Here is a 12,698-nt window from a genome sequence, read left to right on the forward strand (position 1 = left end):
TTATCTCCTCACATTTTTTCCCATCCAAAAACAAAAAGCAAATTACCAGACGATACTGCTCTTTATCCATCTTACCGAAAATCACTAAACACGTCTTACTCAAATGGCTGCCAAAATCAAACTAACCAATCAATCAGTCTGCAATTTGTTTTGCCGTTGTTTGATAGATGGCAGCAGACGATAATAGCACCGACTTCCCTCAGGAACGTCATCTGTCGTCAAACACGGGGACTTATTGAACCGCTATATAGGGGGTTATTAATCTTCTGCATTCTGACTTTATTCATTATTTGAAAATTACCACTGTAGATGTAAATGTTAGAGGATGGGATCTGCCGCACTTCAGCAGGTTTGGCTCTTAATACACTTCTCAGCTTATTCTGTGGCTGCCCATGTGCCAGAGAATAAAACTGCTAATAGCAGGTGTAAATTTGCACTATAGAAAGCTAATATGATAAAATTTGGTGATCCATAGGAATCTCCTCCTACTAAACCACTAAATGGCAAAATACATTAGAATTCTGTTATTTTCTGTTTTTGCCTGAAGTAGAAGGCTTTATGTATAATCTCTTTCTTGCACGGCTCATGTATCTGTAATCTGATAATTGACATTGATTGCTTGGGAATAGTGTTGGCTAAAGAGAAAAGTCCAAGTACTCTGGAATCAGTGGCACCTTATGTAGGAACCTGTCAGCAGAAATTGACCTAACAAACCAGTACCAGTATTTTGCCCAGTACCAAGTAGCTAAACAACTTTCTGATCATGTTTCTCTCAGGACCTAGTGTGGTGGCAACACCTGGAAAACTGACTTAAGTGAGATGTTGTAGTTGTATAAAGTCATGTAGGCGGAGTATTTAGCCCTGTAATAAAGCTTCCTATCCCCCCAGCCACTACAACCATCTGCTGTGATTGACATCACACACTATACTGCAGGAGAGGAGGTTATTAGTGTCCCTGGGTGCAAGTGGAATCTTTTTGAGCTTTTCGAGGCAGGGAGAGCTGAACTTCAGTGCTAAATTCTTTTTACATTCCACAACTAGAGAGGAGTGAGTTAGTGGAAATTCAGGTTCATCGCTTCCTAGTGTTGCAACTGAGCTCTCAATGTGCAATGTAAACTCTCCAGTAGTATCCACATTATAGTGCACTTTGACTTTTTGGCAACTCTTCCTCCTCATGTTCCTCGTCTGCCACCATGACTTCCTCTGTCATAGCCTAAAGAGATGGAAAGAGATGAAAGTTGGCGATGGTAGAGACGACAATATGCATCATCGTCTCTAACCATATGTCATATGCCACCAATATGGTGGAATATTGGAAGCTGTGCAGCACCAAGTAAATGTTCCTCATACAGGTCCAGTTGATGGTAAAGTCACTCCTTCTACTCACCTGTGTGTTCTGGGGCTGGTATTCAACAATTGCCTGCTGCTGTCTTCAACTAGTTATTACATTGCAAATAAGGTAGTGGGGGGCATGTCAAAGTTTCCCTACAGAGCAGATAGATGAGCAGCAGCAGTGTATGAACACCAAAAATGCAAACAAATTGCACGCATTTGAAGCTGCAGCTCTCACAGATTGGTCTGGAACCTTTGCACCACCAAGTTGATAACAACTTGTGTCAAAATGGCCAAACCCAAAGCTTCTACAAGGTTCTGGCGGTAGTTCTGCTAGTGTTGGAGGTGTCACATCCTTCCTTAGTGTGGAGACAAGTAGCCTTGTGAACTGGAAGACGATGGAAAAGGTTAGGCCAGTGATAGGTGTTTCCAGGTTTTTTTCAATGTAACAGCCACTGCAGCTTATGTTTACTCTGCAGATGCCTGGTCATACATGAGGTGCTCAGATTGCTAAGGCCTTGGCCATTCTCTATGGACTGGTGGCAGAGCATTAAAATGACACTTGTACTGTCGTCTGAATTCTGTGAGAAAAAACGCCACACTGCAGCCAACCTGTGGACTGGCCTTTGTTTCCTGGATGCCCGTACATGGGCAGTAGAAGACGATGAGGTGGCTACTTGCTGATCGCTGCACCCTGCCCCTTCTGCTTGTTCTTCTCGCTGATGTTTCTTCCTGGCCGCCACCAGTACCAAACTATACTGTGATAGCATCTTTAGGATCAAGGTATTACTGTTATACACTGATAACAACAAATTTATGAACCACGTATTGATGCAAACTATTCACTGACAGAAGCATGTTTACAAATCAAAATATGTTTGATGGCAATTTACGATTTTTCTGAAGCTCAAACCTGTACAGAGATAAGACATTCAGGATCTTGCTTGATGATGCAGTAAATATTGCTGTATGGTCTTTCCAAGTATTACTGTACTAAATATTTCTGCACTACAGCAGTATATTAGAAGCCTACTGCAGTACTTTAAAATGCCCTAAAAAGGGCAATTATTGAAGATTTTCTCCTGTCCCTAATAATAGGAGTCTCCTCTATAAACCTAGGTGAAACATACTTTTACTGGTTAAATAGGTTGTCTTCTGCATTAATGAAAAGATTTGGAGTTTATTGTTCTCTTTATATGACATCTAGTAACCATAGATGACCAATCCGTTATATCTACTCATGGAATTTGGTGATTAAATTAAAACAATGGATTTGATAATCTGAGTTCTGAGTTTTATCATACATAAGTTCAATTGGACCAAAGTTAAATTCAATGTGATTGACAAAATTTTTTTCCACAACAAATATATACACCAAAATAGTAAACATCATAAAGAATTTGACAAGATTTTAACCCCCCCCCCCATGATAATATACAAACAACAAGATTACCGTAAGAAAATCTAGTTTCTATAATTTACTTACTAAAGGAGATCTCATGGTAGATTCCTCATGGTTTCATCAACCCTAAGCTTGCAGAGGCTACACAGGGCCTGGAATATCCTCTGTGAGCTCCAGACCCAAAGACTATTCTTTGGTCCAAGTAGCCCTGCAGACTCGCCTCCCTGTGTGTTCATGGGCCATTTGAATGGGGCAGCATGGACCATGAAGATGCAGTGGCTGCTGGTGTGTTAGGGAGTCTTTGTGAAGTCAGAAGGGGAACATGGCAGTCTCTAGGACTACTCGGGGTATGGAATAGCCTTAGCCTTCGTACCTCACAAAGGCTCCTCCACACCTCTGCTGGTAATTTACATATAAATAAAATAAGGTTTTTTTGAGGACAAAGACTCCTTACTGGGGTATATAAAACACAGTTTAGGGAAGATACAGCCATAATGAATCTACCACGGGGTCCACTGCAGTAAGTTGATTCACAGTTATAGATTTCTTTTAAGATAAAATACATCCCAAGCAAGGAGTGAACAAAGGCTAAACAATCATTTAGGTCTTCATGAGACTGGGATCAACTAAAGATCAAAGAGTAACTGAACTTTTATAAAGTACTTGAATATAATGTCCTATCTGAGACATAGATGATGCAGGAGATTATAGGGAGTTTCTATCTCACCCCAAGTGCTTTATACACATCAGTACCTGTCAATAATTGCCCTTAATGTTCTGTATGATTCTGCTGATGCTAAGAGCTAAGAGGAGCTGATAGGAGGCTGTAACTTTGGATCAGTACCGGAAAAGTCATATAATATATTGTTGTACATTAATTTACATCAAACATGACCATATGACTGACCTGTGTGTACGGATATATCCCCAGGAGCTGAGCTATCCGTAAAGTGGTGGATGAGAAATGATCTCCGATAAAACCTACAACCTTCTTCTTCCGGGTACAGGAATAATTAGGGACAAGGTATCCGGGTCCGGATAATATTTGTATTATGCTCCTTATCGCCTTCTTGGGGTTTGAACACGAGTCATAGATGTGATATCCCACAGTCAGGTTTGGGAGAATTAAAGGATTTTTATTGATTTCATCAACAGCGTAAAAGAAAGCCACAAGATTCTTATAGTAAGGAACGTGGATACTGAAAAATAAAGAGAAGAATGTGAAAAGCCTAAAAGTAGGTAAAGAAGTGTCAGGAGGACACCATCTCCATGTAGGACATAGACAACATCTGTTGGAGGTTGATGCTCTCCATGCAGTCGCACGCCTCACCTATAGGGTAATTTTGTAATAAAATGTGTAGCGTAATTTATAATATTATTTTGTGGTGGCGGCTGTAGAGTAAAGGTAAAACACTAATGTAATGTATAATGTATCAAACCGGCCGGGGGGAGACTAATGCACGTGCAGTGCAATGACGGATGGGTATTTACCATGAGCCTCTACAGCAGTGACGAGGGTTTGGATCTCAGAGATTGCACCCACTGTTTAATCATCTGGTCCTTATTTTCAAGTAATTTTTGGAATGTCAGGACCAAACCAATAGAAATCAACTGGGTGGAATTTCCATATATGTCAATAAAGAAAAATGAGTTAATACATAAATCCAGTGTAAAGCAATAACACAAGGAAAGGGAATCATACATCTTACCAGATGTCTGGATAAGCATGGTCCTTCTCAGCTGTGTCGTATGGAGTCATAAGAGAATCGGGTAGTCAGTTACCGAAGGTGGAGGGATAGAAAGTGTGTACTATAACAAGTCCCCTAAATTCATCCTGCCCTGACAAGTTCCCAAGACTGGCCCTGACATGTTTCTACTCAAAAGAGCATCTTCAGGGGGAGCAAGAAAAAACATTGCTTTTAGAGGAGGTGAACAATAACAATATTGTTGGGTAAACAGAGGGCAGTGTCCATGGAGCTGATAAGGAGAGCTGGAGGGCCTATCGCCCAGTGGTCTCTGTGTCTACTCTGGTAGCTTGGTGTCAGTTGTTGAAGTGTTCCTCCTGAGATACTGTAGAAGCTTCTTGTTATTTTAACCCCTGCTTATAAACTAACATGTAATACTCCGGGAAATCCCACTCAACAGCCAAGATCATTGAAAGAAAGGACTGATTTGCATCATTTATCCTTCAGATACAATGGTTTATAGTTCTCATAGCATATCATTTAGGTGTGAAGAGAAGGCTCCATCTCATTCACCTGATTGAATGTCTCAGAAATCCATGATGTGTTGTCACGTCTACGTTTAGACCCCCCTCAGAAGTTGTTTTACTCTGACAAAGTTTGAGTTCAATACATGAGCAGTGAAATTGTATTTTACTTAACTATAATTAATATGTTTAGCATTTCAGGATAAATTTTACAAAATCCAAAAGTGTTTTTTAATTGTATGTAAAATCGGAATATTGAAAAATATACTGTAACCCTCAAGAGAAACAAATACTTACCATACAGGTAGGTGATAGTGAAGATTTCTTAGTATTTGTGTAAAACAAAGAAATAAAGTAAAAAAAAATCTCAAAAAATTCAAAAGAAATCTTATTTCTTTGCATGCCATTAAAAAAATGAAACCATGCAAAGGTAAAAAAACAGAAGTTTTTTGTGTTCGTTTTTAATTTTCTTTTATTTAGCTATGTAACAGTGCATTATATGGGACACTGAATAATATCTTCGAGTAAATAATTTCCCAAGCTCTTGTATGACTATATGGAAGCAAAAAAAATGCAAAGGTAAAAAAATGAAGGCAAAATTTTAGACGTAAATTTGTACTTAATACTAAGCTCTGTAGAGGAATGATTACAGAACAGGATAGTATTATGTTATGAAAGAGTTTAGAGTACCAAGTGATTTTGGTGCATCATCAAAACCAAAAGCAAATGTATGTATTGTAAGGGATTAGCTTTGGTAGAGGCAGGTTTGCAGTCCCAGACTTTGTGGTCTCAGCTCTCACATTCAGCACCAGGATACAGAGACCCACAGTCATATTCTTATGCGCCTGGTGCACAAATCCTGAGATTGACCAGGGATTGGAAAACCCTTCATCTCTTCTCCCAATCCAGTTCTAGGGCCCCTTTATACAAAATCCCAGCCTTGGAAAGTCTCTGCTTTCCATTACACAACACAACTTCCCTACACGTAAGATAAACCTAGGAGAAACATATCTTCCCTCAATGACTTTCCCCATCACTATCTCACAGTAATAAATACTGAAATATTTGTTTTTTTAAAAAAGAACTTGAGACATTGAGAGACTGTGAACTTAACTTTAACAACCAGAGTCGGGAAGCTGCTAAAAAGGAACATAAAGTCACAGGAATCAACTGAAAAGACATTGGGGCAGAATTACTTACCCGGTCCTGCCGCAATCCCGCGGTGCGTTGTCCGACGAGGATTTGGGTCCGGCGCGATTCACGTAGCTCGTGCGCCCGAGTTCCTGCATCCGTCGCTTCTGCGCGAGGTCTGCCGGAGTTCACCTTCTTCTTCCCGGTGCTTGTAAGTGCTTGATCTTGTGACACATTTCTAATTTTTAAATTGCGCACGTTTTCCGAATCCGTCAGGTTGTCCAACAGCAGGCCCCCCGATTGCTGTCGCGTGCAAGCTGGTGCCAGTGCGGCTCAATCCTATCGCATGCACCAAAATCCCGGGGCAATTTGGCGCAAAACGGAAATCGTCTGGAAAACCGACGATAATTGGTCCGACGGACCCTTAGTGAATGAGCCCCACTGAGGCTCATGGAAGGGACATAGTTTTTCTACTTATTATAAAAATCATTGTTCAGATCACATGTAAGATATACTATACAAATGTTTGCCCCTGTAAGTCAACAGTGTCATTAGAATTTGTGCAGTGAACCAATATCCTAAAATAACAAAGCAGGTCCGGGTCCACACTTGTACTATTACCATTTATGGTCCGTTATCATAAAGACTGTGAAGCTTCCACCCTGGAGATTGGTGGTGGAACCTATAGTAACCTGGATCCTGGAATTTTGTGATGAATTTCACAAAAACATTTCTACAAAGAAAATGGAATCTGCATGGACCTGTTATTTGTCTGTTATTATGGAAAACTGAAGAATCTGAAGCCATTCCTGGTTCACACTCTGCAGTTCTAGTAAAGCAATGATATAATATATACCGTCCCCGACCTGCACATCCAGCCCAGGCTCCTGATATCATGTCCTGACACTTACTTATCACAAAATAAAAAGTGACCGTAGATATTAAAAAGTGATGCAAGATCTAAAACAGCAAGGTTGACAGAGACAACTCCTCCGATCATAACATCTCCATCCTGTACATATTCATAATCTTCCCACAATTCTTCAATGTTTAGTCTACAGGCTGGAGCTGGAGTCTGCCCGGTGAAGATACAAGCTGACAGACACAGGAAGAACACACACAGCAGAGTTTTCAGTGAAGATGATTCTGCTGAAGCTGAAGATGATAATATCAAGAAAAGAGTAAAACATCCTAGAATAACAAGGAGTAACCCCGGAGCAGCTGCATTGAGTAATGTGGTGACTGACAGTAACTTCTGTAGCATCTTAGTGTCAATGCAACCGGAGCTGAATCTCCCCACCTTTTATAGGGAGTGCGGAGAACTGTACCACACTGCGCTCTAAATTTATTCCCAGATCTCATCTGTGATTTCTGGAAATGTTCTTCACTCATCAGAAATAGAGGTTATAATTAGAGATGAGCGAACACTAAAATGCTCGGGTACTCGTTATTCGAGACGAACTTTTCCCGATGCTCGAGTGCTCGTCTCGAATAACGAACCCCATTGAAGTCAATGGGAGACTCGAGCATTTTTCAAGGGGACCAAGGCTCTGCACAGGGAAGCTTGGCCAAACACCTGGGAACCTCAGAAAAGGATGGAAACACCACGGAAATGGACAGGAAACAGCAGGGGCAGCATGCATGGATGCCTCTGAGGCTGCCTAATCGCACCATTATGCCAAAATTATGGGCAACAGCATGGCCATGACAGAGTGACAGAATGAAGCTAGATAGCATCTAAAACATCCAATAATTGACCCTGACACTATAGGGGACGGCATGCAGAGGCAGCGGCAGCAGCGGCAGGCTAGAGAGTGGCATGGCGACATACCCTAAATGGACTCAGGCTTCAAACCAATGGGTGGCAGAGAGGAACCAAAGGAGGTGAGCAAGAAGCGCTCAAATAATATCGCTACATGATAAAAGTTTGCCAGTATATTTTGTGGATTACACAGCAGGGTGGCGACAAAGTTAACATGGAAGCCATGAAAACAACCCCAAATTCTGCCTGACACAGCTCGTTTGATAAGGGGACCATGTATGCTTACAGTTCATGCCAGTCGCTGCACTTGCTGCCAGTCTCCTTTCGAATAGTTTAAAATAATAATAACCCTCATCCATAAAGCTCTGTATAATGCTGCACCCCCCTACCTCTCCTCTCTTATCTCAGTCTATCGCCCAACCCGTGCTCTTAGATCCGCCAGTGATCTTAGATTAACCTCTACCCTAGTGCGGACCTCCCACTCGCGTCTCCAAGACTTCTCTAGAGCTGCACCAATTCTATGGAATGCTCTGCCCCGGACTATCAGACTAATACCTAACCTCCAAAGTTTCAAACGTGCTCTTAAAACCCATTTCTTTAGGCAAGCCTATAACACTCATTAACTGCATGAAGTTTTAACTCTTCTACTAACCCGTCCTGTGTCGTCCTCCCATCTGTTATCCAGCAACCAACAGGCACCAGACTTCTCTGCAGTCCCATTCACCCTGGACCTGGTATATAAGATGACGGCTGAGTGTTTCAAGCGACAGCAATTCCATTTATTATATTTTTTTCTATTCCCTAAGAAGAATGGCTTGACCATTAAATATTCTTTTACCTCGTGTTACCCCATCATCTTCATAAACCGTAAGCTCTGGCGAGCAGGGACCTCACTCCTGTTGTTCCATACAAATGTTGTGCTCTGTTACATTACATTTGTATTTGTTTCCTATGATTTGTAAAGCGCTGCAGAATATGATGACTAGAGATGAGCGAACACTAAAATGCTCGGGTACTCGTTATTCGAGACGAACTTTTCCCGATGCTCGAGTGCTCGTCTCGAATAACGAACCCCATTGAAGTCAATGGGAGACTCGAGCATTTTTCAAGGGGACCAAGGCTCTGCACAGGGAAGCTTGGCCAAACACCTGGGAACCTCAGAAAAGGATGGAAACACCACGGAAATGGACAGGAAACAGCAGGGGCAGCATGCATGGATGCCTCTGAGGCTGCTTAAACGCACCATTATGCCAAAATTATGGGCAACAGCATGGCCATGACAGAGTGACAGAATGAAGCTAGATAGCATCTAAAACATGCAATAATTGACCCTGACACTATAGGGGACGGCATGCAGAGGCAGCGGCAGCAGGCTAGAGAGTGTCATGGCGACATACCCTAAATGGACTCAGGCTTCAAACCAATGGGTGGCAGAGAGGAACCAAAGGAGGTGAGCAAGAAGTGCTCAAATAATATCGGTACATGATAAAAGTTTGCCAGTATATTTTGTGGATTACACAGCAGGGTGGCGACAAAGTTAACATGGAAGCCATGAAAACAACCCAAAATTCTGCCTGACACAGCTCGTTTGATAAGGGGACCATGTATGGAGGCAGTGAACTAGTAGTAGATTAAAGGTGCTGCAGTTAAAACTATGTTAGTTGGATCTTGGCATGGAGCTGGCGCTCCGCTGCCAGGCGAGCTTTCGCCAATCCAAGCCCCTGTCTCTAGGCTACTCCCCAAACAGCACTTTTGTATAAGATCAAGTGTAGTAGCGTTCTTATAAGTTTAGGATATGCCGGGTGAGGGGAATGTAAACAGATACGCAAGAAGCGCATGATGCGCATGGAGCTGGCGCTCCGCTGCCAGGCGAGCTTTCGCCAATCCAAGCCCCTGTCTCTAGGCTACTCCCCAAACAGCACTTTTGTATAAGATCAAGTGTAGTAGCGTTCTTATAAGTTTAGGATATGCCGGGTGAGGGGAATGTAAACAGATGCGCAAGAAGCGCATGATGCGCATGGAGCTGGCGCTCCGCTGCCAGGCGAGCTTTCGCAAATCCAAGCCCCTGTCTCTAGGCTACTCCCCAAACAGCACTTTTGTATAAGATCAAGTGTAGTAGCGTTCTTATAAGTTTAGGATATGGCGGGTGAGGGGAATGTAAACAGATGCGCAAGAAGCGCTGAAATAATATCCCTAAATGGTAAAAGTTTGCAAGTATATTTTGTGGATTACACAGCAGGGTGGCGACAAAGTTAACAACTTTGATGTGGAATCCATGAAAACAACCCAAATTTCTGCCTGACACACCTCGTTTGATAAAGGGACGATGTATGGAGACAGCTATATGGACGACTTTTGGAGGTAGCAATGGAGACAACGTGTGGAGGCTGCTATGGAGACAATTTAATTTGGATAGTGCCTGTATGTGGCAGTCCCAAACATTTTTCAAACCAGAGGAGCAGGTAGGTGGCCCTCCAGTAAAATGGGATAGATTGAGTGCCTGTATGTGGCAGTCCCAAAAATTGTTCAAACCAGAGGAGCAGGTAGGTGGCCCTCCAGTAAAATGGAATAGATTGAGTGCCTGTATGTGGCAGTCCCAAAAATTGTTCAAACCAGAGGAGCAGGTAGGTGGCCCTGCAGTAAAATGGAATAGATTGAGTGCCTGTATGTGGCAGTCCCAAAAATGTTTCAAACCAGAGGAGCAGGTAGGTGGCCCTCCAGTAAAATGGGATAGATTGAGTGCCTGTATGTGGCAGTCCCAAAAATGTTTCAAACCAGAGGAGCAGGTAGGTGGCCCTCCAGTAAAATGGGATAGATTGAGTGCCTGTATGTGGCAGTCCCAAAAATGTTTCAAACCAGAGGAGCAGGTAGGTGGCCCTCCAGTAAAATGGAATAGATTGAGTGCCTGTATGTGGCAGTCCCAAAAATTCTTCAAACCAGAGGAGCAGGTAGGTGGCCCTCCAGTAAAATGGAATAGATTGAGTGCCTGTATGTGGCAGTCCCAAAAATTGTTCAAACCAGAGGACCGGGTAGGTGGCCCTCCAGAAAAATGGAATAGATTGAGTGCCTGTATGTGGCACTCACAAAAATTGTTTCAAACAGAGGACCGGGTAGGTGGCCCTCCAGAAAAATTAAATGCATGAAGTATAGCAAGAGCCAGTGGGCCCTGTCAAAAAATAGCCATTTTCCTCTGCTTTACTGTACAAAGAGGAGGAGAAGGAGGAAAATGAGGAGGAGGAGGAGGAGTGGATCAATTATTCAGGTTGATCTTCCTTCACCTGGTGGAGATTGGAAATTCTGAGAAATCCAGCCTTTATTCATTTTAATAAGCGTCAGCCTGTCAGCGCTGTCAGTCGACAGGCGTGTACGCTTATCGGTGATGATGCCACCAGCTGCACTGAAAACCAGCTCGGACAAGACGCTAGCGGCAGGGCAGGCAAGAACCTCCAAGGCGTACAGCGCCAGTTCGTGCCACATGTCCAGCTTTGAAACCCAGTAGTTGTAGGGAGCTGTGTGATCATTTAGGACGATGGTATGGTCAGCTACGTACTCCCTCACCATCTTTCTGTAAAGATCAGCCCTACTCTGCCGAGACTGGGGACAGGTGACAGTGTCTTGCTGGGGTGACATAAAGCTGGCAAAAGCCTTGTAAAGCGTACCCTTGCCAGTGCTGGACAAGCTGCCTGCTCGCCTACTCTCCCTCGCTACTTGTCCCGCAGAACTACGCACTCTGCCGCTAGCGCTGTCAGAAGGGAAATACTGTTTCAGCTTGTGCACCAGGGCCTGCTGGTATTCATGCATTCTCACACTCCTTTCCTCTGCAGGGATGAGAGTGGCAAGATTTTGCTTGTACCGTGGGTCCAGGAGAGTGAACACCCAGTAATCGGTGCTGGAATAAATTCTTTGAACGCGAGGGTCACGGGATAGGCAGCCTAGCATGAAATCTGCCATATGCGCCAGAGTACCAACGCGTAAGAATTCACTCCCCTCACTGGCCTGACTGTCCATTTCCTCCTCCTCCAACTCCTCCAACTCCTCTTCTTCTGCCCATACACGCTGAACAGTGAAGGACTCAACAATGGTCCCCTCTTGTGTCTCGCCAACATTCTCCTCCTCTTCCTCCTCATCCTCCTCCACCTCCACCTCCTCCGATATGCGCTGAGAAACAGACCTCAGGGTGCTTTGGCTATCAACAAGGGAATATTCTTCCCCCGTCTCTTGTGACGAGCGCAAAGCTTCCGACTTCATGCTGACCAGAGAGTTTTTCAACAGGCCAAGCAGCGGGATGGTGAGGCTGATGATGGCGGCATCGCCACTGACCATCTGTGTTGACTCCTCAAAGTTACTCAGCACCTGACAGATATCAGACATCCACGTCCACTCCTCATTGTAGACTTGAGGAAGCTGACTGACCTGACTACCAGTTCTGGTGGAAGTTGACATCTGGCAGTCTACAATCGCTCTGCGCTGCTGGTAAACTCTGGATAACATGGTCAGTGTTGAATTCCACCTCGTGGGCACGTCGCACAACAGTCGGTGAGCGGGCAGTTGGAGGCGGCGCTGCGCTGCCCTGAGAGTGGCAGCATCTGGGCTGGACTTCCTGAAATGCGCACAGATGCGGCGCACCTTCGTGAGCAAATCAGACAGATTGGGGTATGTCTTGAGGAAACGCTGCACTATCAGATTTAACACATGGGCCAGGCATGGCACATGTGTCAGTCTGCCGAGTTGCAGAGCCGCCACCAGGTTACGGCCGTTGTCACACACAACCATTCCCGGCTTGAGGTTCAGCGGTGCCAGCCACAGATCAGTCTGCGCCGTGATGCCCTGTAATAGCTCTTGGGCGGTGTGCCTTTTGTCGC

At 43.9% G+C, this 12,698-nt stretch overlaps 1 protein-coding gene across 1 annotated transcript in view; it reads right to left on the minus strand.

Annotated features, from left to right (window-relative positions):
- LOC140070291 (vomeronasal type-2 receptor 26-like) overlaps positions 1-12,698 on the minus strand; it is a 48,032-nt gene that overhangs the window by 10,906 nt on the left and 24,428 nt on the right. Inside the window, exon 5 of the mRNA XM_072116644.1 lies at positions 3,642-3,933. Within this exon, the coding sequence (XP_071972745.1) occupies positions 3,642-3,933 (292 nt within the window). The remainder of the gene's footprint in view (positions 1-3,641; positions 3,934-12,698) is intronic.

Source organism: Engystomops pustulosus, chromosome 7 (genome assembly GCF_040894005.1).
Source record: "Engystomops pustulosus chromosome 7, aEngPut4.maternal, whole genome shotgun sequence".
Classification (NCBI taxonomy): Eukaryota; Metazoa; Chordata; class Amphibia; order Anura; family Leptodactylidae; genus Engystomops; species Engystomops pustulosus.